The sequence below is a fragment of the Ursus maritimus genome, unplaced genomic scaffold, assembly GCF_017311325.1.
Source record: "Ursus maritimus isolate PB19 unplaced genomic scaffold, ASM1731132v1 scaffold_2, whole genome shotgun sequence".
In the NCBI taxonomy this organism is placed as follows: Eukaryota; Metazoa; Chordata; class Mammalia; order Carnivora; family Ursidae; genus Ursus; species Ursus maritimus.
In genome coordinates this window covers 17,345,217-17,372,953 of record NW_024424452.1, presented here as the reverse complement: position 1 = coordinate 17,372,953, position 27,737 = coordinate 17,345,217, and the positions used below count along the sequence as shown (strand labels likewise).

The 27,737-nt window shown below is 50.9% G+C and overlaps 1 protein-coding gene and 1 pseudogene across 5 annotated transcripts; one reads left to right on the top strand and one right to left on the bottom strand.

Annotated features, from left to right (window-relative positions):
* The first annotated feature begins 1,168 nt into the window (after positions 1 to 1,168).
* SGF29 (SAGA complex associated factor 29) lies at positions 1,169 to 27,737 on the top strand. Of its 5 annotated transcripts, none has more exons than XM_040635127.1 (10): positions 1,169 to 1,249; positions 17,713 to 17,802; positions 19,518 to 19,593; positions 20,297 to 20,369; positions 25,078 to 25,142; positions 25,983 to 26,112; positions 26,187 to 26,333; positions 26,569 to 26,604; positions 26,692 to 26,854; positions 27,527 to 27,737. In XM_040635127.1, the coding sequence occupies exons 2-10, from the start codon at positions 17,728 to 17,730 to the stop codon at positions 27,641 to 27,643; spliced, it is 882 nt and encodes a 293-aa protein (XP_040491061.1). In that variant the 5' UTR covers positions 1,169 to 1,249; positions 17,713 to 17,727; the 3' UTR covers positions 27,644 to 27,737. The 5 variants fall into 5 exon arrangements, with proteins under 5 accessions (XP_040491061.1, XP_040491063.1, XP_040491065.1 ...); XM_040635129.1 differs by having other exon boundaries at positions 1,199 to 1,357; XM_040635131.1 differs by lacking the exon at positions 1,169 to 1,249 and adding an exon at positions 4,964 to 5,091.
* Positions 4,271 to 5,702, bottom strand: LOC103657822 (annotated as a pseudogene).

Here is a 27,737-nt window from a genome sequence, read left to right as displayed (position 1 = left end):
AATGAAACACAGAAAGCATATGTAACAGTGCCAGGTACACAGTAAGTGGCCAACAAGTGTGAGCTGTTATTATCTATTATTTCACCAACCAACGTGGAATTTCTTGGTCAGCGCTAGGAAATTTAGCGATAGGTCCCTTCCATTCATTCCCCGTAGGAGGGTGACCTTGCCTAAAGCAATGCATTCTTGACTGATAATACCCTTTTCTCCACTATAAACCTTTCCTTTTCTTCAGCTTGGTGGAACTCCTTTCTCCTTGTCAGATGGGATGCTGCCTGATCCATGAATCTTAAATAAACCCAATTTCACCTTTTCAGTTACTCAGTTGAATCTTTGTTGTTTAACAGTAGAAACATCAAAGATTACAGATAAATTCAAACAAACAGTTGTGAGCCCCAAATCTCTCGGGAGGAGTAACTAAGGTCCATAGCTGACATTCTGGAGAAATAGCTCCTGAGACCTCTACAAATGCAAAATTTGTGAAATCCTTGCCAGATAAGCTTCTTAAAATGCAGGGTGTAGAGCTGTGACTGGATAGACGGTCATTGCCATTCATTGAGATAGAGACCTCAAAAAGAAAAACAAACTTGATGGCAAAAAATGATGTGTTAATTTGGGGCTGAAATAGTTTGTGTTGAAGTCTGAGATTCTTCTAAGTGCATACAAAAATATTGAGGGCCTATGGTGTGCCCTCACAGGTACCAGGAGTGCTAGGTATTGGGGATACAAAGGTGAACAAAACAGATGGTTCTAACCTTACTGAGCTGGCAAGTGTATCAAATAAAGTATATACAATGTAATTCTAAACTTTGGTAGGGGTTATGTAAGAAATTATAAGATACTAGGATGTAAACTAATGTAGTTTAATATTTACTCATGTCCTTAATACGTTCCTGGGAACGTAAAAGTGCCATTTCTGGGTCTACGGATCTGCTTGTTTTATTTAAACATTAAAAAAAATAGACGTTATCGTTTTGGAGCAGTTTGAGGTTTAAAAAATTATTTTGATTATTTTACAGAGGCTTGGGGGAATGAGAAAGGATACTGAAACACAAGGGCTCTAGTTTGTTAAAATGTTCAGCGGGCGAGTCGGGCATAGCATTATAAGGTAAAAAACTACATATCCCAAGGAGCAGCGCGGCACGTCACAGAGGCAGGACGGCGCATGCGTGGAGGGGGTTCGCGCTACGACTGGCTCATAAAAGGAAAAAAGCGTGTGTGGTTCTCGACGTGCCGCGAATCTTCGAACGTAAGCGCGTTTTGATCTTCAGGCTTTGAAAAGCATTCGAGGGACGCGCCCGCGCCTGCCGTCGTAATTTCCAGCGCGACGTGCCTCTTCCGCCCCGTGGCTTGGCAGGTGGGGATGGGTCGCGGTGTGGGGCCCCCGGGGAATGGCGGGAGTGGAGGGCCAGGGTCCCTCCCGGTTGGTCCCCATTCCCGGGCCTCCCTGAGGCGGCTCTCTAGGGGCGGTGCGCACGCGCCCTGGGCGGGGAGAGGCGGAGCTTGGGGAGGGAGGGCCCGCGCCGGCGGTCTTTGGGATTTGCGCGTGCGCTGGCCGGCTAGGCGAGGAGGGGAAGCGGGCGTGCGCCGTGCGGGGCGCGGAGGCGGCGGAGGCGGCGGAGGCGGGGTGCTCAACTCAGGTGCGAGAAGACAGTGCCTGAGGATGAGCCCCTGTTAACGAGATAACTTTACTTGCCCTCCAGAGACTTCCAGTTGCCGCCCCATCTTTCTGCGCCCGCTTGCAGCGTGAGATTTCAGCCTCTAGCTGGCGCCTCATCTCCAGGTCTCTGAACCCGCCCCAGTCTAGGCCCTCGCCACTCCGCTGAAATAGCACTTTGTAGAAGCTACCTGTGATCTCTCGGTCGCCAAATTCAGTGTTAAGTTCGTTCTCACTCCTGTAGCAGTGGTCGATGCGGCCATCACTGCCCTTCCTTGAAGCACGTTCTTCATTTGATTTGTGGAACCTTCTCTTTTTTAGCCTCAGCTGTAGCTCTCCCCTCTGCTGATTTCTTGTTCTTTATCTTTAATGGTTGTACTGCCCCAAGACCTCATCCTAATCCCTTCTCTGAGTCCACTTCCTAGGAGCTATCCATTTCAAGACTTGAAGTACGAATACCGTCTATTGTATTCTCCAATTTTGATCTTCAATCCAGTGCTCTGCCTTGAACTCCAGATTCTTATATTCACCTCTCTAATGACATCTCTTAAAATGTCAAATCGGCATCTCACACATGTCCAGTACTGAAATTTTGAGTTTTACCCCTCACATACCTTTACCTTCCCCAGTCTTCCCATTCTTTTAGTTGCTCAGGCTAAACACTGGTTTTTGTGCCCCGACCCTTTCCTTCTCCAGTGTATTAGTGCGATATTTGCCCTTGAGGCTTTGAAGTTTCACTACTGGCACTTATTCTCTCAAAGAGATATTCTCCCAAAGAGATATTCTCTTTGGCACTTAGTCCTTTTTGCCTGGGAATTTGTGTTTTCAGTTCTTCAATATTGCCTGTCATTGTTTATTCAAATTTATCCGTGTATCTGTTGTGTTCTCTGTGTCCCTTTTAAAGTGTTTACTTCACCGACCTTAAGTATATGGAACTATTTGTTTAATGTCTGTGTTCCTTTCTGGACTGGATTTCGTAAGCAAGGCAGGGACGCTTTGTCTCATTCACTACTGTATATTTCTCATGCCTGGCACAGAGTAGGTATTTGACAAATATTATTGAGTGAATGAATTTATAGAGAAGTACCTCTTCTCCATAGATGGGGAGTAGATTGTCCCTCTTAGAGTATAATAGCAACTAATTGGGGTGCCTGGGTGGCTCGGTTGGTTAAGCGTCCGACTCTTGATCTCAGCTCAGGTCTTAATCTTTTTTTTTTTTTTTTTAAGATTTTATTTATTTATTTGACAGAGAGAGAGACAGAGAGAGAGGGAACACAAGCAGGGGGAGTGGGAGAGGAAGAAGCCGGCTCCCAGCGGAGGAGCCTGATGCGGGGCTCGATCCCAGGACTCTGGGATCACACCCTGAGCCGAAGGCAGCCGCTTAACGACTGAGCCACCCAGGTGCCCCTCAGGTCTTAATCTTGGAGTCGTAAGTTCGGGCCCCAAGTCAGGCCTGTCATTGGGCTCTATGCTGGGCATGGAGCTTACTCAAAAAAAAAAAAAAGGCAACTCATTTTTTTTTTGTGGCGTTGGAGAAAAGGTATTGACTAGCCAAGCTTCAGAATGGTTGAAAGACGATTTTAAGAGATTTTCACGATTCAGTTTGGTTCAGTAATCTATTCTGAAGACTTAATAGGTGCCAGGCCCTATGCTAGTTGCTGGGAGCGTAAAGACGAATACAGCTGCATGTCAGTCTTCTAAGAGCTCATGGTCTGCAGGAGAGACAAGTAAGTGAGACAGTCTCTCAGCATCTGTGTGACAAGTCCAAGAACGGTGCGAGAAGTTTGCGCACTGTCCTTTGGAAGTTTTGACTGCCGTTGGCCTCAGGGCAGATGAGTGGGGCCTGGGGCAGCCAGATCCCTCTGCCATTCTTTTCTGGCTGCGAGCAGCTTTGTTCTTTTACACCAGTATGCCATGCAAATGTGACCGTAAGTATTCTGTTCTGCGTGTGCCGTGGTGTGAAGAAGGTCGGCAAGTGCTGCTGTGGAAGTGTTAACTTTGCTACCAGTTGATTTGGACCCTGAAAGATGGGCACATTCGAGACCCAGAGAGAAGTGGGGGAAGGACCAAGGGGCATGTCAGGCAGGCCTGACGGAAGCACAGAAGCGCGTGCTTGCTTGGGATGCGGGCCCTGGAATTGCTCACTCTGGCTACTGTGTGCCAGTGCTCTTCGAGAAGGGCTGGCTGTCCGGGATCTGAAGCAGTGCCTTGAAAGTGTTTTGTAAGAGCGCCTGGCTGGCTCCGTCAGAGGAGCATGCGCCTCTTGGTCTTGGGGTCAAGAGTTCAAGCCCCATGTTGGGTACAGAGATTGCTTAAATAAATAAACTTAAAAAAAAAAAAAATCTAAAACAGAAAGTGCTTTGTAAACCACAGTGTGTGTTTTATAAATACCTGGCCCAACCGTGAGACACCCTGTTCTCAGTGGGTAGGTCCATCAGCCTCCATAGTTTCAGTGACCCCCAACTTTCTAGAGCTGGAAACGGGGACATGCAGTAAGTCACAGGCCTTTTTAACCTCATTTCTAAATTTGTATACAGGCGGTCTTACAAAGATTTTATTTATTTATTTATTTATTTATTTATTTTTACCAACCAATATGGAACCTTGATTTTTAACGTAATTTCTGCACATCTGGAGTACGAGAGTAATCCTTTTACAAATGGAACCGATTGCTAGAATAAACGACGACAAAACCACACTGGTATTTCATGTGACTCCACTGGAGTGTAAGATTCAAATCCAGCCAAGAAGTTTGTTACAATCTCTTTCAGCTTAGCATCTGACTGTTCTGAGATCCTTTCATCAGTCCTTATATTGCCCAACAGGGCTTGGTGCTGGCTGACAACATGAGCCAGGCACGCAGGCTCAAACTCCGTGATCTTGCTGGGCTCCAATTTATCAAGACACCCTCTTAGACCCGCATAAATAACAGCCACTCGTTCTTCAGTAGCCGTGGGAGAACACTGTCCTTGCTTCGGCAGCTCGGTCGAACACCACGACTCAGGAGCTGTCGAGTGGCAGCATCAGGGTCAGAACCAAGCTGGGCAGAAGCAGCAACCTCGCCATACTAAGCCGATTAGAGCTTCGTGGTACCTGCCGTCTGCTTCATGGCCCGGTTTGGGCAGCAGATCCCACACGGGACACAGACAAACCAACGTTAACGTCAGGGCAGGTACCTTTGTAAAGCAATTCTGTTTCCAAAGCAATTCTGTTTCCCGGAAGATCTGTCCGTCAGTGATGGAAATGACATCTGTTGGAACATAAGCAGCACATCACCAGCTTGTGTTCCTATGACTGGTAAAGCAGTCAAGGAGCCACCACCGAAAGAATCGTTCACTTTGGCTGCTCTCTCTGGCAGACGGGAGTGTGGGTAGAACACTTCACCAGGATAGGCCTCGACCAGGGGGCCGGCGGAGCAGCAGAGACATCTGACGGTGAGCAACAGCCTGTTCGGATAAGTCTTCGTAGATGATCAAAGCATGTTTGCCATTCTATCTAACATATTCTCCCGTAGAACAGCCAGAATAAGGGGCCAGGTACGGAAGGTGAACAGAGGTGTCAGCTCCGAGAACAGGCTCTTCAAGTGTAGAGGGCTCTTCAGCGGCGCCAGTCTTCTGAAGACCAGTGTTAGAGGCATGGAAGTTCCTTGCAGCGGTGAAGGGTGATCCCAAAGCATTTTTGGGGACCAGCCCGGCCTGCCGAGGGAGGGGGAGGGCCATGGCTCGGCGACGCGCACGGAGAGCATCTTTGCAGCTTCTCCTCGGTGATTCCCCTGCAGCCGCAGCCTCCGGACTGACTGCCTTACAAAGATTTTAAATGAATCTTTGAAATGAAATGAATGAAAATGAATCTCCTATAGAATTTTGATGTATCATCTGCATTGGAAAAAAATATCCAATTTACGTCACTCCGGGGTTTGTGGTCTCTGTGTCTGTGGACTGGAAGCCAGTTTGTTGAACATTGAACCAGCAGGATTTGGATGTTGATCCTATGAGGGCTGTTCGAGCCTTAACATGTAGGTCGTAGCGTCACATCTGGATTTGAATCCCACTTCTACCCCTTATTACTTGCGTGACCTGGGTAAAGTCACTGATTTCTCCAACACTCCGGCTTCCACAGTGCGAAATGAAGAGTATAGCACTTACTCTGCGGGACCGTTAGGAGAGTTAGAGGGGGTCATCTACATAAAAGTGCCTAGCACATAGTAGGTATTCAGTAAGGACTGATTACCTTTATGTTTCTACCTCTTTATCAGATGCCATCATGAATCACCACCTTACTGGTGATACTTTGAGTATCAGTGATCTTAATAACCTAACAGTTGGTTGACGATTTCCAGTAGCTGAAATTGTTCTGCTTCTGTGATCTCTTTTGCTATTGAATAAGCCGAGCTGGTTACAAAGCTTGAAATTGGAAGGGAAAGCACAGATTTCAGAGTTTGCAGTTTTGCAACTACCTGTATTTCCCGAGTTACCGGGCATCGTTAAACTAGTCTGAACTTCAGTTTCCCCAGCTGTAAAGAGGGTGTGCTTATGGGGAGGCTGTAAGGTTTCAGTGAGAATCCCCTGTGTAAGCTTTGGTCTGGAAGCATGGTAGGTACTAGGGGAAAGAAATCAGCATCTCCTTAATTTTTTTCAAACCAATTGATGAATATCGATCGTTGGTGGTGGTGGCCAGATTGAGAGTATGGGATCTTAATGTAGGGTCTTAGATGCCTTCCTTCCCTTTGATTGAGAACAAAGCTCTTATTGTCTTAAGCCCTATAGGATTAATGTTAGAGGGGTTTAAGTTTAGGATGTTTGGATTTGTTTGTATGAGGCCTTGGCTTCTAGAGAGAGGGCTAGAGAGCAGGTTTGACTGGGTGGTTAGCAGTTAAAAGTCCTTTGTGCCTAGAATTACGTATTAGACGTCTCAGTTGCAGTTAACAAAAAGTGAACCCAAACTAGTCCAAGCAGAAAAGGAGTATCTGTTAGACTCTAACTGAAAAGGCCTGGGTATAGCAGCTTCAGGCACGGTTATATCCAGAAACCTATGTCACCAGGACTTTTTATGTCTTTCAGTGCTATTTCTCTCCATGTTGGCTTCTTTCTCAGGTAGGCAAAAGCCTCCATCAGTTTCAGGCTTCCCTGCTACTCTGTTCACAGCCAACTGAAAGAAGGTATGTCTTTGCAGATGGCTCCCAGCAAAAGATCTTAAGTTGATTTGGACCAGACTGGGTCACATACCTCTTCCTGAGCCAGTCATAGTGGTCAGGGAGAAGGGAACACTCACATCTTTGGAGCCAAGGCGAAGGACAGTCTCCCAAAGAGGAATTGGAGTGCTGTTACCAAAATGGAGAAAAGGTTATGGGCAGAATGCTCAGAGGTCGCTTCCTGTAGTGGTGGAGTAGCTCGTATCAGGCCAGCCCTCCCGCAAATAACAATTATAAACTGCGCGCCCACACGCACAAAACAAACAGGCAAAAAACACCCCTCTAACTGGACTAAGTGGAGCAGGAGTGGATGCCCGGAAGAAAGGGGTGGCGCTGGTGAGTCTCCTGATTGTTGTTGTTGTTTTGTTTTTGTTTTTGTTTTTTTTTTTAAAGATTTTATTTATTCGACAGAGACAGAGACAGCCAGCGAGAGAGGGAACACAAGCAGGGGGAGTGGGAGAGGAAGAAGCAGGCTCATAGCAGAGGAGCCTGATGTGGGGCTCGATCCCACAACGCCAGGATCACGCCCTGAGCCGAAGGCAGACGCTTAACCGCTGTGCCACCCAGGCGCCCCCTGATTGTTGTTGTTAATGCCTCGTCACACGAGAGAGGCTCATCTTGGAAACAAGATAGCCACACAGGAGGAATTCCAATTTTTTTTTTATAGGTTTTATTTATTTATTTGACAGAGTGAGAGACAGCCAGCAAGAAAGGGAACACAAGCAGGGCGAGTGGGAGAGGAAGAAGCAGGCTCCCAGCGGAGCAGGGAGCCCGATGTGGGGCTCGATCCCAGGACCCTGGGATCACGCCCTGAGCCGAAGGCAGACCCTCAACAACTGAGGCACCCAGGTGCCCCCCAAATTCTTGATATAAAAGTCATTTAACCTAAGTGTCCCATCAGCTGGTGAATGCAAAAACAGAATGAGGTCTGTCCATACAATGGGCTATCAGTCAGCCGTTAAAGGAGTGAAATACTGACGCACGTACACTAGGGATGAACCTTGAAAATATTGTGCTCAGTGAAGGAAGCCAGTCTCCGCAGGCCGTATACTGTGTGATGCTGCGTTGTCAAGTGGCCAGAAAAGACAGATCCGCGAAGTCCAGATCGTAGAATGAACAGTTAGTTACCCGTGGCTGGGGGGAGGGAGGACTGGGGAGTGACTACAGATGGGTACCGGTTTTGGGAGGTCATGAAGATATTCTAAAATGAGGTAGTGGTGATGGTGGCACAGCCTTGTGACTGGACTAAAAAGCCACTGAATTGAATGTAAAGGAAGCCAAGTAAGCGCCTGGGGAGGTGCCCAACGTCGTCAGCCACCGGAGAAGTCTGGAGTAAAACCACGGTGGAAATCCGCTTCGCGCTAGCGAGAATGGCTAAACGCTTGTTTTAAATATAATGAAGATGACAACACTGTACATGGCAAGAGGTCGAGCAACTGGGGCTTCCGGTGAGAATCGTGATGGCATCAGCTGGGGCCCTTGGACTCTGATAACGGGCAGCGTGGGCTGGAAGCCACTTCCTCCCAGCTTGGAGCTCTGGCCTTTCCATCAGGTGTGGTTCCATGCCCGGTGCTTTGTTCCCAGAGGCTCTGGCACTGGGGGTGTTTCCTGGGGGCAATTCAAGTTCTCAACTGACTGGATCTGGAGCTAGTTTGTTGTAAAACTGTGAAGTGGGGTGGTTCTCCCAAGCCGGGCACCGCCCAGGAGCCAGGGCTCAGACAGGAGAGCGCTCCTCAGCGGCGTGGACTCCATGCGGCCCATCACGTCAGGCTTGCTCTCCCCCGGCTTGGGATGCATCAGTGTTTTCTTGTGCTTGGGCCTTTGACGGCTTCGCTCACTTTAGCATAGTCCCTGTTTTTTTCCCAACAGTTCCCTGACCCCCACTTCCAGACAAGGAGTGGGTAGCTCGTGTTCACTCAGCGTACACATTGTGCCAGGCACCGCCTGGACCTTCCTTATGTTGTGAATCCTCAAGTGGGTGCTCTGGTTTTACTCAGCCTCGGAAAAGGCTCAGGAGTTCCCCAAAGGTGCCTCTGTGGCCTCATGAGAACTTAGCAGCTGTCCTGTCCCTGTTCCCCTTCTTGGAATGCGCCGAAAGTACGCATGTCGGTTCATTTGTCTGCTGGCTATCTTGCAAGCGGCGTATTTCATTTCTTTGTATGAGTTTATACTGCTCTGAGAACTGGGTGTGCTGCCTCCTCCTGTGTTTCCCAGAGTACTTGCTGACAAACAGCTGCCAAGCCCTCCCTAGTTCAGGCTTCATTTTGGGTGCCAAGAGACGAAGATGAGTAAAACTCTGTTCTTGTACTTAAGGGGCTGGGAATGTGAGAAGTGAACTCCCACACAGATAGAAACCAGCTTTACAAGAGCATATGCCCACTGATCGCCGTTATATTGCTTGCGCAGGGAGTGGCACACAGAATGAAAATCATTTTAGGTGGCTGGCACTTGCTTTAATGGTTCTTTAATATTGTTATACTATTTTTTTTTCCTGTTAATTAAGAAAAAGTGGAAGGAGCGGTGTGGCCAGAGTGCCCTGGGGAGCCAGGGGAGTTCCTGACTGCTGCGTGGTTAAGGAGTGCCCCCCAGGAAGAGGGGGCATAGAGCAGAAAGAACATGCTGGCGTTTGTCTATTCGGTCCTGGGGGAAGGGGCATCCGGGTAGTGGAAGACCTTGACCGGCCACTTGCTGAGTTGGTGACCGAGTGGTTCCAGAGATGGCAGCGGTTTTTCATAAAATCATGAAGTGAGGTTTTCGCAGGCAGGGCGCTACCCCGCAGGCAAGGCGACCCTCCAGGGCGCCGTTACCCGTGTCAGCACTTCTCAGGATTTCACACTGGATAGAAACAAGGGGAGATGAAAGCCTTTGAAAAACCATCGGTAACCATTCATACATGAGGGGATCCCGATAATTGGTGTAGGGGCTGAGTGTCGGAGGGTGAAGGTCTCCAGAAATGGGGCCCACCTCCCCACTGCTGCCTGCTTTGGTGTTTGAGCTACTCCCACCCCTCCAGGCCACGTGGGTCAACTTTTCCAGCCAGTGCGCTGTTGAGTGTCCGCCTCCGTCTCGCGCGCGTGTGTCTGTCTCGCATCTTCCGTTTGCAGACGGTTCGATGAGATACCACGCTTCGTTCCCCCTGTGTTTCCATGGGATGCCTCTGGAGAAACACCAAAGAAACAGTAGGGGTTGCTTCTAGGGGTGGGAGATTTCATTGTACTTCTGGTATCATCTGAATTTTTTTATTATGTGCATATATTTCATATATATGTATATATTACAATATTCTTTTTCTTAAGAGAAACAGGCTTTGTGCCCAACCACAATGAGGCATAGAGATGGGATGATATTGTGATGTGATGAGAGCCCCAACTAAGACAGTGACAGGTGTGGTGGAAGGGAGGGGCTGGGTTTGAGAGAAATTTCTGAGGCAAAATCCCTAGAATTTGAAGAGGGTGGATCAGGGAGGTGGGGGTGGTAGACGATCCAGAAGGAGGAATGGGTGACTCTGGGATCCACAGCCTGGGAAGCTAGCTGGACAGTGCTGGATGCCATCAGCCCACATCTGGAAGGCAGGGCAGAGCAGGAAGTATGAGGTGTCTGGTTTTGGACGTACTGATTTTTTTTTTAAGTTCTATTGAGTTAAAATTCACATACCATATAATTCACCCATTCAAAGTGCACGATTCATTGTTGGGTTTTTTAAAGTATATTTATAGACTTGTACTACCATCCATTATTTAATTTTAGGATATTTTCTGGATGCATTGATTAAAAGTGTTTTTAAACTGTAGACTATTTCTAGCATACAAAAGTAGAGCGGCTCGTGTAAGGAATGTCTCTGTCGAGCATAGGGATTTGGGGTCTTCTCCGACAGAGTTGTCCAGCCAGCATGAACATAAGGTTCTGAATCTTGGGGAAGTCATAGGGTCTGGCTGCAGATTTGGGAGTTGGTACCATGTGGTTCATAGTTGATAATGAGGTAGGCTGCAGGAGCCAGGGGAAAAGTCTATACTTAACAACAAAGTTTGGAACAGTTGATGTGGGAAATTTGAAATGGACCTAATGGAAGGGGGGGTGGTCAGGGCAGGAGAGAGATGGCGTGTGAAGTAGAAAAAATTGTGAAGTTCCTCCCAAGTCCTTGAGCTGATCTCTCAGTGGTGGTTATTGGTGTCAGGGAACTGTTGATGGAAGCAGAGATGTGTGCGCTTGCCTGGGGAGCTTCCGGTCCGCTTGGGGGAGAAGAAGCCAGTGAATAAGGCGGAGTCCAGTAAGAGACAAGTTTGGCTTTTTAGGGACCATCCAGCAGAACCCATCTCAAGCTGATCCTTGGAAGTGTAACGTTTGTATCCTTGGTGAGGAGGGCCGTGCCATGGACTGCACTGGGGAGGGCAGAAGCCACACTGAAGTGGCTTGAAAAGTAAAACGGGGGTGAGGTCGAGAGACACATGCTTGGACAACTTAAGTTTTTCTGTGAAGAGAAACAGGGTGGGGAGCTGGAGGTGAGTGGGGATTGGAAGCCCTTCATTTTTTTTTTTAAGATGGGCTCTCCTGAAGTATGCTCGTTTTGCTCCTACCGCACGGGAAAGGGGTATCAGATGGCCCAAGAGGATATGGGGTCCAGAGCCCAGAGGAGGGGCTGTGCTTCAGTAAGCGCGGGGCTAGTCCTTCCCGCTCGGACGCAGAGGTGGCAGGCGCTGCTGCACGTAACTCAGTGTGTTGATGGTGGGAACAAGGTCTCTGGCTTCTCTTCTGAGCAGAGTAGGAACCCAGGACTTGAGCTGGGGAGGGGGGTCCAGACCCAGGTCTGAGGGCAACAGCAAACACACTGAGGAAGTTTGAAGTGTGGGGCAGAATCACTGGGAAGGATAACCAATTTACGTGGTCAACCCCCCATGTCCAGCTTGGGGCTTGCCCCAGTTTTACTCTGCGCGGGTGTGGGCAGGTAGAAGGCAGGTGGTTCCACCTAGGATTCCTGCTTTAGTTAGCAGGAAAAAGAACAACCCTCTTCCATGCTAATCCATCCCTTCCTGGGATCTTTCTACGGAGTATCCCAAGCAGTCAGAGAAAAATAGGTACATTGGACTGCATAAAAATTTAAAAATGTGTTTCAGAGGACAAAATTCAATAATAAAGAGACGAATAACTCAGTAAAAATGGGTAAAGGGCAGTTCTCCAAAGAAGACACACAGAGGGCTAATAAACATGTGAAAACACGTTCCATCGTTACCCACTGGGGAAATGTAAATCAAAACCGCTAGTTAACATTTCACAGCCCACCAGGATGGCTGACCAGAAAGACAATCAGACACATTGGGTCGGAACTCTCAACCCTCGGGCATTGCTGATGGGAATGGAAAATGGTGCAGCCACTTTGGGAACAGTCTGGCAGCTCCTTATAAGGTTAAACGTAGAATGACCATAGGACTCAGCAATTCCATTACGAGGTAGACCCAGAAAATGAAAACATGTCCACGGAAAAACTTGTCCACGAGTGTTCGTGATAGCATTCTCCTTCTTCTTCTTTTTTAAATATTTTATTTTAAAGCAATCTCTACAATCCCAATGTGGGGCTTGAACCTACAACCCTGAGATCAAGAGTTGCGTTCTCTACCAACTGAGCCAGCCAGGCGCTCCTCATAACAGCATTATTCTCAGTAGCCAAAAAGTGAGCACAAGTGAACCAAATATCCATTGGTTGATGGATTAATATACAAAATGTGGTGTATGCAAACAAAGGAGTATTATTCCACAATAAGAAGAAAAGAAATACAGAATGGGCAAATCTGTAGAAACAGAAAGTAGGTTAGGGTTTGCCTAAGACTAGGGGGTCCGGGTAGGGAGGCGTGTCTATCTAAAATTAACCAGCCTTTAGACTTGGATTCTGGCTATTTCCTCTAAATGGACTCCTACAATATGTAGTCTGCTGCGTGTGGCTTTTACTTAGCATAAGGTTTTCAAGGTTCATGTGTTGTAGCACAGATCAGGACTTCACTCCTTTCATTGTTGAGTAATACATTCCTTTGTGTGACTAAAACCACTCTATCCATTCGCATTTCTCCACACCCTCGCCGACACTTGTTACTGGGTCTCTTTTGGATGATAGCCATCCTGATGAGGGTGAACTGATAATCTCCTAGTGGTTTTGATTCGTGTTTCCCTGATGGCTAACGATACTGAGCATCTCTTTGTGGGCGTCTTGGCCATTCATATATTTTCTTTGGAGAACGGTCTATTCAGATCATTTTTGTATATGGTCTGAAGTCAGGGTCTAAATTCATTCTTTTACATTTGGATATCTAGTTGTCCCAGCGCCATTTGTCAAAAAGATGATTCTTTTCCCATGAAGGTTATCTTGGTACCCTGGTTGGAAATTAATTGACTGTGGGTGTGAGGGTTTATTTCTGGTCTCTCGATTTTGTTTCATGGATCTTTAGGTCTATCCTTATGCCAGTACCTCACTGTCTTAATTACTGTAGCTTTGTGTAGTGCGTTTTGTAATTGGGAAAACTTCTTTATTTTCGAGATTGTTTTGTCTATTCTGGGTCCCTTGAATTACCATATGAATTTTAGGATGAGCTTGTTAATTTCTGCAAAGAAGCCAGCTGGGATTGCATTGAAAATGATGAGGGATAGGGGCGCCTGGGTGGCTCAGTCAGTCGGGCATCTGCCTTCGAACCAGGTTGTGGCCTCCGGGTCGTAGTCTCCGGCTTTGGGATCGAGCCCCCGTGTCAGGCTCCTTGCTCAGCGGGGAGTCTGCTTCTCCCTCTTCCCCTGCCCCTCCCCCTGCTCCTGCACTTGTACACTCTCTCAAATGTGTCAAATCTTGAGAAAGAAAGAAGAGAAAAGAAAAGAAAAGAGAAAAGAAAAGAAAAGAGAAAGAAAACGATGAGGGACAGAAGCAGGAAAATGGTTACCCTTAGCCAGGAAGGCTGACCTTTGATAGGGATCAAATATGTGCTGATTGCTACATTCTTCAAGGGTCTCGTGACTGCCTGTATAGCTCACCAATAGTTAATATCGAACTGAATGATAAACACCAGAGGAATCTTGCAAAGGTAGTTTTAGAAATTCGAAGAAACTTTTGTAATCCGATACTCCCCGTGTGCCTCCTTCCCTTTGATTGCTGAGTATATAACCACCAGCCTCACACAGCCAGAGCGCAGTTCTTTCTGCCCATGGGTCCTGTCCCCGCGCTACTTAAATAAACTTGCTAAGTTGCACTGTCAACAACTCAAGAATTCTTTCTGACCATTGCGCTCAACAACCCCCACATAAGTTTGGTGGCCTGTACGGGGACAGCCCCAAAAGGGATTCGGGAGATTCAGTGCAGCTCGGTAAGTCTTCTTTACCCCAAATCTTTGTCTCTTACTGTTCTTCAGAGATCTCCTGAATAGTATGACCCTTTGGAATGTGCCTTGTCCAGGTGCTCAGGAGAGAACCTCCTTCCTTTGGCTACACTACAGGGAGGGACAACCTCCTGCCATCTGGCCGGACACCAGTACCGTGGCCATAACGGTGTTGGGCTCAGGCTCTCACTGTTTTACCGGTTCGTTGAATACTCGTATTCTTGGGCACAGGATGGCCATACATGTCATCAGACTGGCCGCTGATCTTAAGACTCCCGTGTAAGGTTTCCTCGTCAGTAACCCAGTGTGAACCTTCCATGAGCATAAAATCCAAGGTATATCTGACCATATGCTTCCTGAAAGGGACCAGAGGGAGCTGTTACCCATTTGGGGCACTCACCCGACAGGGGACCACTTAATCTGAGAGCAGGACCGAGAATGCCAAACAGCCCAGGGGTAAGGACAAATGAGAGCCATGAAGAAAGAATCTAATCTGGGCAAGAGTCTATCTAATCTGGGCAACTTTCTCATGAACTTTACCCACGATCCAGTCAAGGGAGTGGTCCTGTTCTGTATGTGCCCCGCCTTCTTTCCTGTCAACAGGTTGCTGCCAAGATCCTGTCCGCGTCTCCCTCTCTTTCCCAAGTTACTTGCCGCCTCTTTGCGGCTTCTTTTGTGCATCAGATCTGTGGTGTGTCTCGAGAGGACTGGATGAATGTTGCCTGACTCTTTCTTGTACGAGGGGGCTTCTCCCTCATTCGTTTCCAGGTGGATGGCTGTGCTAACTGCCAGTTGTCTGTGGTTGGTCTCCCTCGGGACAGTGACTTCAAGCAGTATTCCCAAGCAGCTGCTGAAACTCCTTTTGTTTCTAGGAGGTTCCCCGTATTCTCTGGCTTGGCGCGGACCGCCTGTTCACTTTTCGTGGGTGGAAAGGAAACGTGCATCTGTTCTTCTGCCCCAGCTGATGAGCTTTAGGACCCGGAGTCCTCTTTCTTCTGTTCGGGCTGTTCTTCACCTCCAGCCTTGTTGGCAGCACCTCCCCTCTTCTGCCACCCCTTCCCTCTCCCCACGTTTCTGCGCCACCCTAGGCCAGGCTTGGCTTACAGAACCAGTTCTGGTAAGACCTCGGTGCCTCTGGCGCCGTTGGCTCCTGCTCCTGCCCTCACTGTGGAGGAGCAAAGAGCACCCCAAGCTGTTGCACCACCGCCTTACAAGGTTCAAACTGAAGCACCCCTGAATCAGCATGAAGAGGTCCAGGAGTTCCCTTGGACTTAGACCACGCTGTTCAGATTTCCCCATCGGGGGCCCCAAGTAAAATTGACGGTGGGGAACAAATTGATTGACTTTCGGTGGGCCCAGGTGCAACGTAATCTGTATTGAAGCTGATTTAGGTTTGTTAGTTTAATTAAGATGGACGTGTCTTTAGCATTATCAGCATTAAATGTGAAAATTTTACTGAGGTTTACTAAAGGTAAGATAAGCTCGTGGTATCTTTGCTGTAATTTGTCTTCAAAAGCTGGCCTAAGATGATGGGTAGTTTTACCCGTCTCAAAGCTTTCATGGCTAGTTGTTAAGAGCGGGTAGGTTGGGGGCGCCTGGGTGGCTCAGTCGTTAAGCATCTGCCTTTGGCTCAGGGCGTGATCCTGGCGTTCTGGGATCGAGCCCCACGTCAGGCTCCTCTGCTGGGAGCCTGCTTATTCCTCTCCCACTCCCCCTGCTTGTGTTCCCTCTCTCGCTGGCTGTCTCTCTCTCTGTCAAATAAATAAATAAAATCTTAAAAAAAAAAAAAAAAGAACAGGTAGGTTGAATAAATAAGAAGGTTTCTGGGGGGGCTCAGTCAGTTAAGTGTCCAACTGCTGATCTCGGCCCAGGTCTTGATCTCACAGTCATGAGTTCTAGCCTCGCACTGGACTCCACGCTGGATGTGGAGCCTACTTAAAAAAAGAAAAAAAGGGTTTATAGGTAACACTTTTAAATGGCTTTCAAATCCTTGATAACCTGAATCTTTCAAGTTTTGCTAAGTTAAACAATACATTGGATTGAATTCACTGACAATCCAAGTCTTGTCCCCGGCGACATAAAATACTACAGCATTGTTGACTGACCACGGGTCTGTGCTTCTGGCGACTTATCGCGGGGAACCTGACAGAGTTGCTTTCCTTACCCATCCCATCAGCCTTAATGACATTTAACAGAATTTTAACTCAGAAACCTTAGTGTCCAGTGAAAATTAAGTAATAACCAGTTGTGAACTGTCTGCTGCCCCAGAATTCTTTAGACTGGCAATTTATGAGTACAGTGCATAATTTCTAAAAACGTATGTTTTCTCCATAGCACAGTCTTTCAGTAAAGCGTAAAGCATGTTTACCAACAGACTCAACTCTGTATTTAGGCAAGTAGGAAATGTGTAAGAAATGAGAATACAGGGGCTCCTGGGTGGCTCAGTCGGTTGGGTGTCTGCCTTCAGCTGGGGTCATGATCCTGGGGTCCTGGGATCAAGCTGGGGAGTCTGCTGCTTCCTCAGCCCTTCCCCCTGCTCATGTTCTCTCTCTCTCTCAAATAAATAAAATCTTAAAGAAAAAAATATTTTAAAAAACAAAACAAAATGAGAATACATTTTGTTGAGGGGAAAAAAGTAATTTTGTCCTAAAATGAGACTGGTTATTTAGAGAGAAAAGGCTTAGGACAAAATCGAAATGAAAAAGAAAGTTGTAGAAGGTTTGTGAAGGCAGATCTTTGAAAAGAACTTTGTAGTCAGGACTAAGATTGAAATAGATGGATTTTTTCTTTTTTAAGATGTTATTTATTTGTGGGAGAGAGAGAAACAGATTCCCCGCGGGGCTCAGTTCAGCACCCTGAGATCATGACCTGAGCCAAAGTCAGACGTTTAACCGACTGAGCCACCCACGCGTCCCAAAATAAATGGGTTTTAAAAGTACGCTGGTATAAGATTGATGCTCTGCTTTCGTTTTCTCAGATCGTTGGTGTGCTCATGATAAGAAATTGTAAACAAAGGTTTATTCTTCTTTATGTGCCCAGAAAACCAACGCTTCTATGTTTTGTCTTTATCAGGTCTTTGATTACTTAAGAAAGTAGTCTTAAACAAAGAGAGAAGAAAACTTCTCAATATTAGAGGAGCTAAGTTTTGCTAACAGCCCTATAACCACCTATAGAATCTCACAGCCAGCTCGGTTAACGAAATCCTGAGTTTCATGGTGATCTGCGATCCTGTTGAGGCATAGACTTTGAAGCTTCCCAAGATTCAAATTCTAAATAAAGCCCTTTTGACTAATTAGGGGGGTTTATGTGGTGTGTTAAGTTACTTGGGAAGCACCGTCAAGAGCAGTGATGAGAAACCTCGGGTTCTGTTGTTCGGGTAAATGCTAGTGTGCCTGTTGTAGAAATTATGCGAAATTCCTGAAGCCTTAATATGTTCCGGTGTGAGGTCATCCCTGGACCCTCTGAGCTTCAGCAGGCAGCAGCCATTAACGGGGTCCCTTCTGTTCGCCCCTCGCCAGGCCCTGGTCCGCCCCATGGCTCTGGTGTCTGCTGATTCCCGCATCGCAGAGCTGCTCACGGAGCTCCACCAGCTGATCAAACAGACCCAGGTAAGAAGCCGCAGCCCTTGGCGCCTGGAGGGCAGCACGCGAGCCTCAAGCCATGGGGCGGGGAGGCGTTCACAGACTTTGGACGTGCAGGGACCAGGTGACCGATGAACCGGGAGAGGAGGAGAACGTGGGGTGAGCGCCAGATTTTCTATCAGCGGCAGGACATCGTGATCCTCGCTGTTCCCTAACAGCTGTGATGAGATAGGAGCCACATACCGTTCAGCTCACCCATTTGAAGTCTACGATTCCAGTGGTTTTCAGTCTATTCACAGAGTCGGGCCACCATCACCACGATCAGTTTCAGAACATTTTCTTCATCTGACAAAAATGCCCTGTACCCATCATGACCCCCCTTCTCCCTCCAGCCCCTTATCCCCGCTGAACGAAGATGCCCTTAGCAGGCCGGGTATGCCAAGAGTGTAGACGTTCTCTCCCAGGAGCCGGTCAGGGGCCTTGTTGGGAATGTGCAGGGTCTGAAAACACAGGCCTGCTGAGTTCGTCTTTTACGGCGCAGCTGCCCCCGCCCCGGCCCTCGGCCTCGGCTCCTTCGCAGCGAAATGATAGCGGAGCCTCGAGTTAGTACGGCAGCTGCCCAGGAGAGAGCGCGGCGGCGTGAGGACGGGTATGCCTGGCCGTGGAGGGGCGGGGGAGACTGCCAGAAACAAGCAGTCTGTCCCCTCGAGCCGCTGTATACGTTCCCATAATCTGCGCTGATCTGATTACCCCTTCCCGCCTCATCCAGTACTGTCCGCGCCTTATCATACATCTGCGTAAAACTGTTCAGCACAGAAATCAGCCGACGGTGAGCTGAAGCCAGTTCTTCCTCGGGCCCCTCGTTGCCCGTCAGCGTTCCCGTCCGAGGAGACTCTGGCTCCGGCTCCCGGCACATTTGCCCCTCAGTGTTAGCACATGACTTCTGGACGTGAGGCAGCTGAGGCTTACTAGCGTGGCCGGCGGGTTGCGCCCCGTTCAGCTACGGTCATGGCAGAGTTCAGTTTCGCTACAGAATGAGTTAGTGAGAATCACAGAGCTGTTTGGTACGCCTTCCCAACAGAATGGCCTTGCCCATTTTCCAGGTGCCGTTATGGACGATATTTTTGCTTTATAGTATTTTTACTTCACAGTACTTGCTTTATTCCCGTTGGCCACTATTCAGTTATTTCTCGGTTCTGAGTCATCTGGGGACAAAGCCAGCGCCCTGTTCAGCTCACAGGCTTCTGCTGAGACTGCTTTTCATTGTGTGTTCTCCTATAGCAGGGCCCACCTCCTACTTGGGGGGCCCCAGGTGGTACCCAAAATGACAGTCCTGTCTCTGCCAGCTGCAGAATGTCTTACTTTGATCTGTTCTTGGGTCAGGGCAGTTATAGTGCATTGATATAAATTACAATTGGAGCCCAACACGGGGCTTGAACTCACGACCCTGAGATCAAGAGTTGGATGCTTCACCGACTGAGCCACCCAGGCGCCCCCACCCAGGTTTATAGTTACACAATGACCCATCTCCTGGGAGCCATGCACCACATGGTCCTATGGCCCAGAAGGGAGCGGTCCTGGGATTGCCTTCCCAAATGATGTCCTTTGTAGTGGGATGTAACCTGAAAAGTAAGGGTCATAAGATACTGGCGTACGCATTTCTGGGGCCTCTGGGCTGGGATGCCGGGTGCCACAGCAGGACGAAGGGCCGTCCTCCTGCCCTGTTGACCTTATCCCTGCAGGAAGAGCGTTCGCGGAGTGAACACAACTTAGTGAACATCCAGAAGACCCATGAGAGGATGCAGACAGAGAACAAGAGTAAGTCCCTGGGCTCAGAAGAGAAAGGGGAGGACAAGGTCGGGTGGCTGAGACCCAGAACGTGGCTATCACTAGTTGCAGACAGGACTTTTGCGTGTATCTACATAATCCAAAACGAGCTTCTCCTTAGCCAGAGGGACAGTTTTCCCTTTGGCTGAGTGACCTAAGGTGACCCAGGAAACAGATGACAAACTACCTAGCACTAAGGAACCTTAAAATCCCTCAGCTCTAGGGACTGGGAAGTCAGTGTTAAAGCTGCACCCAGGGGAACCCCTTTGAGTGCACAAGCACCCCGGTTAGCTGGTGTTTTCTAAAGAGAGAGCTTCCCTCCCAGCATCCCCTGCATGTGCCCCAAAGGCCCTCCTGCTCAGCCTCCTGGGTTGGTGCTTTCCAACTCCGAGCAGCTGTGAGAACTGTTGTCTGTTTTCCTGTGCGCCGAGAAATAGTTTCTGTGTGTGTCATGCTACGGCAAAGGCTAGAAAGTCTTCTGCCACATGCAGTGATGGCGTTTGTACCATATGAAAACGTGAACTCGTTAAACATGGGACCTGGGCCTCAGGGGGCATTTTTGAGCCACCAAAGCTCACGTCTCCGTCCATGGCCTCTGCACGCCTCTGGAAGTCCAGCTCGGGTGCATGGAAGCAGCACCGTGGGACCGCCAGCTGCGCCCTTGCCCACGCCTCTTCCTCTGCTCGCTTTGCAGTCTCTCCCTATTACCGGACAAAGCTGCGTGGGCTCTACACGACCGCCAAGGCGGATGCGGAGGCTGAGTGCAAGTGAGTCCTGTCCCCTCCCCTTTGCCGCCCACCCGTGTGCTGGGCTGCAGGAGCCTGCGGACCCCAGCCCCCGCCGCCTTTCCGGCCACAGATGAGCAGATTCCCGCTCCCCAGGCTGTCCCTTGGGGCCCCCCGCCTTCCCGCTAGCCCTGCTGTTTCCTAGATGCAGGGGCCGGACCCTGCAGGGCCTTTTCCTTGTCAGGTGACCGGCAGCAGTAGCTCCGCTGAGACCCAGTCGCTCCATCATTGCCACGGGGATCATAACTGTCTACAGAACTGTCAGCACGACACGAGATAATGTATCTAAATTGCTCACACCAGTGGTTTTCACACTCTTTGACCATAACCCATGGTAGGAAATACATCTCTGTCGTGGCTTCATCTTCATTCTAAGACCTCGTCATTGTCGCTATAATAATACTAATCAGGACTCCTGTGTGGCCGCGCTGAGCCAGCTACCGTCCCAGCTACTTGACGTATTTAGCTCATGTAACGCTCAGAGCGACCGCAAGGTGCTTGGACGTTACCCCCTTGTACCAGTGAGGACAGTAAGACACAAGGGGTTCCATAATCTGCTCAAAGTGACGCAGCTAGCAAGTCAGGGAGCCCTGTTGTAAACCCAAAGTTCACATTCTTTAATACCGCGCTAGAGCGGTGTAACGATGGCCGTTCCACAGCACACGCGTGTATTTTATATGTACGTACGTCACAGAGCTGGAGCAAGAAGCGCAGTTTGTACTGGGTTTTTTTTGTTTTTACTTATTTATTTTAAGATTTGATTTATTTATCTGAGAGAGAGAGCATGAGAGGGGGGAGGGGCAGAGGGAGAAGCACACTTCCCGCTGAGCAGGGAGCCCAGTGGGGGGCTCGATCCCAGGACTACGACCTGGGCCGAAGGCAGTCACTCAACCAGCTGAGCCACCTAGGCGTCCCTGGTTTTTGTTTTGTTTTTTTGTTTTTAATTTTTTTTTTTTTAAATCAGAGAGAGAGAGAGAGCACAAGCAGGGGGAACGGCAGGCAGAGGGAGAAGCAGGCTCCCTGCTGAGTAAGGAGCCCGATGTGGGACTCAATCTCAGGACCTTAGGTTCATGACCTGAGCTGAAGGCAGCCACTTAACCAGATGAGCCACCCAGGCGTCCCACAGGTTGTATTGTTACCCTATATATAGTCTGGGTTTTGTTTTGTTTTTTAAGTAATCTATACACCTGACATGGGGCTCGAACTCCCGACCAGAGATCAAGAGTCACGTGCTCTTAGGACTGAGCCAGCCAGGCATCCTCTGTTCTGTTTTTTTTAAATGCTGGTTGTTACCCCAGAAATTAATCTCACAGGTCCCTAATGAGTCGTGGCCTGCTGTTTAAATACTGCCTTGCACGTGTTATGGCCGCACCCTAAGTGTGGCTCCGGGATCTTCCTCTCCTCCCATCTGGCCCTTCACAGACCCTGCCTTGTACTCACGGTCCCAGATTTCCTTTGCCTGCCATCGTCTTTATTTTGCACATCTTTGCTGGTGCTTACCCTTTGCCTGGTGCTGGGCAGTCCCCATACAGAGACACGAGGATAGCGAGGACCCAGCCTACAAGGGCAAACGGTCGAAAGGAGAGGCACCCTAAGAAAACAGTGACCAGGACAGTTGTAGTTGGTGGGCCAGCCATGGTGGGCTCACTGTGCCTGGGGGCCTGCAAAAGCCACAGGGAGGAGGAGAGACTTGAAGTAGGGGTCCGGGGGAGACACGCAGAGGCCATGGAGGAGTGCATACCGGGCATGCGCACTCGGGGGGCGGGGGTCGGGGAATGAGAACCAGTCCTCTGTGGCTGGGGAAGGGCAAGGCTGGGGAAGGGAGGGCTTCCAATAACTGGAGTTTATCCTGGAGGCCATAGGGAGCCAGCGAAGATGTAAAGCAGGAGAGAAACCCTGGCTGCTGCATGGAGGGCAGACGGGGTGAGATTCAAGGCCAGTTAGGAGACCAGGCAAGAGATGGTGATGGAATTGAGCCAAGACAGTGGTCGTGGGGATGGAGAAGCAAGGGTGGGTTCGAGGGCAAGTTCTGAAATAACACTGGGGGACCATTTGGGCGAGGGGAAGCTGAAGATTCCAGGCTCTGCAGCTTAGACAGAGGGACCTGACAGGGCTCGCCATGCTGGGCTGGGGCCGGCTTGTGCAGGAGGAGACACCGCGCCTTCGGATTGCTGTGTTGTTTACCGGCTTCCCGGCCCCCCCTTCCTGCCCCTCTTCTGACGTGCACATTTGCCATCTGGCTATCAGGCCCTTTTCTACTCATCTGCCCTGGAGTATGGCTTGTGTCAGCTTGAGTGATGCACGCATTTGAGAATAAAAGGCAAAAGGGCCCTTCCCACTCACTGCTGGCAAAGCGACTGCTTCTGAAACCAGTTTGGTGCGGGCTCTTTTCTGGTATTGACCCACCCGGAGTTAAACATTTATAAGCTCCTTTCAGAATTGCAGGGGCCAACTTTTTGCAATCCTGCCGCCATTTCACTTTTTGACTCTCAGAAGTTCCTACATTCATCACTAGATCCTGTCCCCATGGGCACCAGGCGCCATGCTGGGCACGGGAGCGCGTGAGAGGCTCCCAGTCCGGGTGGGGAACACGTCTGCGTGTGTCCCTGCAGCAGTCTCCGCCACCCACACGTGTCTAAGGAGAGGTGCCAAGAGCCCGCCTCAGGAGCTAGCCCCAGACCCGTTGACGCATCGCCCTTCTCTCTTCCATGTGCGCCAGGGCTGCCCCCCAGCTGGTTTTCATCCTCCTGTTTTGTAGAAAATGGAGAGAGAGAGAACCCCTGTCCTTTAATTTAACAGTTGGTCTCTTTTTTTTAAAAAAAAAGGCCTTGAGTTGGCACACTGGCAGGAGGGATCAAAGGGAAACAAGATCAAAGATCCCACTTTCCATAAACAGGTAGCCATTTCCAGGTGGGAACAAATCATTTTCTAACCTTAGTGCAAAAGGCATTTCTCGACAGTGGAAGGGATGGCGTCCTCAGTGGTGCTTGGGCCACAGGCGGCGGGTAGCTGCATTAGCCGGAGTTCCGGCTGGGGAAGACAGGGTAGGGTAGGGGCGGCCGGCTGGGGCAGGCAGAGCTACGGTGCCGCTGTGCAGGGGCCCGGGCAGCTCGGGGGCTAGAAGGTCAGGGGCGCAGAGGAGAGAACGAGGCCACCGTGCCGGGCCCTGGACAGCGCGGTTGGCTGGGGGTGCTTGCGGCCCGGTAGTGTCCTAGCTTGCTGAGAGCAGAGGCGCCACCCTAGTCTCCGTCGGAAGGTGGTCTCTTGCAGTATGTGCGGGGTTGTTCCCATTTTCCCTTATGTGATGAGGAAGTCTCTACGGGAGACACTGATGATGTAAATATCCCATGTCCTGGCAGACGCCCGGCTTTGGCATCTGTTTATGATTCCTGCCGAAAACAATTGGGATTTTTTTTTTAAGCTCCCCACGGGAGGGGCGCCTGGGTGGCTCCGTCAGTTGAGCGTCCAACTCTTGATCTCAGCTCAGGCCTTGATCTCAGAGTTGTGAGTTTAAGCCCCACATCGGGCTCCACGCTGAGTGTGGGACCTACTTAAAGAAAATAAATAAATAAAATCAAGCTCCCCAGGGGATTCTGATGTGCGGCTAGGGTTAGGACCCACTCCGTTACTGTCTCACAGAGTCTGGCTTAGGCCATGCTTCATAAAACTGTGCTCTTCAGCCAGGTCCAGCAGCAATGGTCAGACTCCCGAGTTCCCTTTGGCCTCCTGGCTTTTTCTCTGCTGCTCTCCTGGTGCCCGACCACACCCGGCCTCTGGCCCTGCCGGATGAGCTCCACAAGAGCCCGGGGCGTCCCCCGAGGCTGGCCCATCTGTGAGGCGGTGTCTCCCTCCTGTCGAATGAAGGCCTTTAGAACCCTGGGGGTACTTACTAAAGGTTGACCAGAGGAAGTGCCCCAGGACAGGAGGAGAATAAATGACCCCAAATGGAGTCTGGGCTGCTTTTTCCTATTGAAATATTCTTTGGGGGAGGCCTCGAGATCTAGGATAAAGAAACCTTCCTCCAGAGAGGATTGTGTTCACTTCTGCGGGATTGCCTGGGCCCCAGCCACCCTGGAACGCTGTAAAGGAACTCCAGAGGTTTCCTGGGGCTGCAGCCTATCAGAGACCAATTCCCTCCACCCTCAGCCCCGCTCCGAGCCCAGAGAACGCCCCACAGTCCTCTGGAGCGTCTCCTTTGACTTGTCCCAGCTCGGGCAGACGCCAAGCTTTAACTTCTATCCTCCGAATGTCCAGACTGTTCGAGGGGCCAGCACTAAGGCGTGGCTTCTTCAGCCTCAATCAGATGCTGCTGGCTCTGCTGGGGTTACCGCCCTGGGGTCCTCTTGGATTCTTTGGCGTGGGACCTCTCGCTACCTTGTCCGTTCTTTCATGCCTTTAAAATGTAAACACAGGAGCCCCTGGCGGGCTGTCTGCAGAGCACGCAACTCTTGAACTTGGGGTTATGGCTTCGAGTCCCACATTGGACGTAGAGATTACTTAAAAATAAAGTCATAAATGAATATAATATTCTAAGTAAATAAATATCATAAAATTAATTCATTGAAAAAACAGGGTTTATAGTTTTTGGCAGTAGGGCTGGTCTGAGTTGCCCAGCCTGCTGTAAGCAGAAAAGGAAGTCTGTGCTTTGTGCTTCATCCAGACCTCTTCTCTCCCTTCTCCCCACCCTCAGCATCCTCCGGAAAGCTCTAGATAAGATAGCGGAAATCAAGTCTCTATTGGAAGAAAGGCGGATTGGTGAGTTGGAGACAAGCTTGGCGCTTCCGGAGCAGGTGGAGTGAGGCTCCCTGAGAGCAGCCGTCGTGGCTCCCTGCGGGAGCGGGGGCGCCTCAGCCCCGTGGGCTCGGTCCGTGGACTTCTCACGGGGAGCGCGTCTGGGCAGCCTGGGTCTGGGACGGAGTGGAGGTCCTGGCCGGCGCTCGGAGGCAGGGGCTCCCAGTGTCCCTGTGCAGACCTGGGAGATTTCACCCCGCCCTCGCATGCTTCTCTCCCCCTTGTGCCTGGGACAGTTGCCTCCTTCCTGCCACCCCCCCCCCTCTGCGTGTGGTAAGCTCCTTCACATGGAGTTCACACAGGGGGTTGGCTTCCAGATCCCTTCAGACCGCCGCGGCTCTCCCACCTCCTCCCCTTTCACTGAACCCACAGCGGGCAGACGCCTTGCCCGTCAGACACGTCCCACTGCCGGTTGGGCTTGCGCGACGGTGGCTGGGGGTGTTGAGCCACGCCCGAGGAGGTCAGGGGTCCGCCCACCTATGACCGTCCTCCTAGTTCTCTGTTGAATGACGACACGGAGTAGCAGGGTACACACAGCATACCGACGGCTCTGTGAAACGTTCGCTGACTGGACAAACGGATGTGACCGGCACCTCAGAACCCTTCTTTTGCCCTCTCTAGTTCCCTCCCCACCGCCCCCCCCAGGAGGTGCACTCACCTGACCTCTCACGGGTCCTTTCACCGTGGGCGTCTAGTGGGGGGGCAGGGATCACGCTGGGCCCTGGGTGGGAACTTGCACCAGTGCGAGCGTGGGGCCGCGGGAGCCCTGGCCCTGGTGCCTCAGGGGCGCGCTTCTTCCCACAGCGGCCAAGATCGCGGGCCTGTACAATGACTCGGAGCCCCCTCGGAAGACCATGCGCAGGGGGGTGCTGATGACCCTGCTGCAGCAGTCGGCCATGACCCTGCCCCTGTGGATCGGGAAGCCTGGTGACAAGTGAGGGCAGGCCCGGGGTGGGGGGAGCTGACGAGAGAGAAGAGCTGGGACTAACACCTTATTCCAACCCTCAGGCCCCCACCCCTCTGTGGGGCCATTCCAGCCTCTGGGGACTACGTGGCCAAACCTGGGGACAAGGTGGCTGCCCGGGTAAAGGCTGTGGACGGGGACGAGCAGTGGATCCTGGCTGAGGTGGTCAGCTACAGTCACGCCACCAACAAGTGAGTGGACGCCCGCCCTCGGTCCGCTCTCCCGTTACCCCTGCGCTCGCTGCCCCTCGCCCCCTCTGCAGGCTGGGAGAAGAGCCTCCCCCAGGGTGCCTGTGGGGACAGGACGGCTGTGCCTCCAGCTCCCCGGGCTGCTTCCCCTCCCCACGCCCCACCCTTCCCCTCCCCGCCACTCCCGGACTTGCACCGCGCACCTCCCCGCAGCCACCGTGTTCTCTCTGTTCTGCAGGTATGAGGTCGATGACATTGATGAAGAAGGCAAAGAGTGAGTGCGCGGGTGAGGGAGGGACCCGGCAGCTGCTGGGAAGGAGCCTCCCCGCCGGCCGTGGGTTGACCTGAGCCCCCCTTCCAGGAGACACACGCTGAGCCGGCGGCGCATCATCCCACTGCCCCAGTGGAAAGCCAACCCGGAGACGGACCCCGAAGCCTTGTTTCAGAAGGAGCAGCTCGTGCTGGCCCTGTATCCCCAGACCACCTGCTTCTACCGTGCGCTGATCCACACGCCCCCGCAACGGGTAAGGCGGCCCCCAGGGGACAGACAGACCAGGACGCCAGGACTGGGCTGAGCGGATGGGTCACCGGGTCACCTTCCACCTTCTCTGAGCTAGGAGAATCCTACGGGTTACCCTCTCCTGCTTCCACTCTGCCCTGTCCCCTAGGGCAGTGCCAGCCAACCCCCCCCTCCAACCTTCAGGGGCCTAGCCGGCCTCGCGTGGAATGGGACCGATGTACCCTCTGGTCTCACCTCACTTTTGCGCTGAGATGGGCAGCACATGCCCAGGGCCTGTCCTTCACCCTTGGCTGTCGCACCACTGCCCTTTCTCCATCTGAGGCTGTGCTTCCTCATGCTGGTGACCCATCCCCTGATGGCAGTTCCAGGCTGTTCTCCCCTCTTCCTCCAGGAGCCCTGCCTGCTGCCCTCTGGGTTTTCCTTGATCCCCCTAACAGAGGGTCCCCAAAAGCTACCAGATCCCCCACATAGACAGCAGGTCTCCCTCCTCCCTGCTCTTTGTCCCCTGGCCCTTTGTTGCCGAGAAAAGGGCTCTGTCGTAGCAGGGACTAGGTTCAGAGTGAGGATGGGGACAGGAGAGGCTGGGAGCCCGTGTACCAGAGGTTCCCGTCAGTCTGGGCTGGGGGCCTCGCCTGGGGCTCTCTGACCAGCCCTTCCTGTCTGCCCCCTGCCACAGCCCCAGGATGACTATTCAGTGCTGTTTGAAGACACCTCGTACGCAGACGGTTACTCCCCTCCCCTCAACGTGGCCCAGAGGTACGTGGTGGCTTGTAAGGAGCCCAAGAAAAAGTGAAGCGGGCTGGCGGACGCACGGTCTCCTGCCACCCTCGTAGGGGAATGCAGCAAAAGATTTCATGGCTAATAAATATTGTTCCCCTTTGCCCACA

Coding starts and splice junctions, on each gene's coding strand:
- SGF29 (XM_040635127.1), top strand. CDS start 17,728: ATGGCTCTGGTGTCTGCTGATTCCCGCATCGCAGAGCTGCTCACGGAG. Junction 17,803..19,517: donor AGCTGATCAAACAGACCCAG/GTAAGAAGCCGC, acceptor TTATCCCTGCAG/GAAGAGCGTTCGCGGAGTGA. Junction 26,605..26,691: donor ATTGATGAAGAAGGCAAAGA/GTGAGTGCGCGG, acceptor CCCCCCTTCCAG/GAGACACACGCTGAGCCGGC.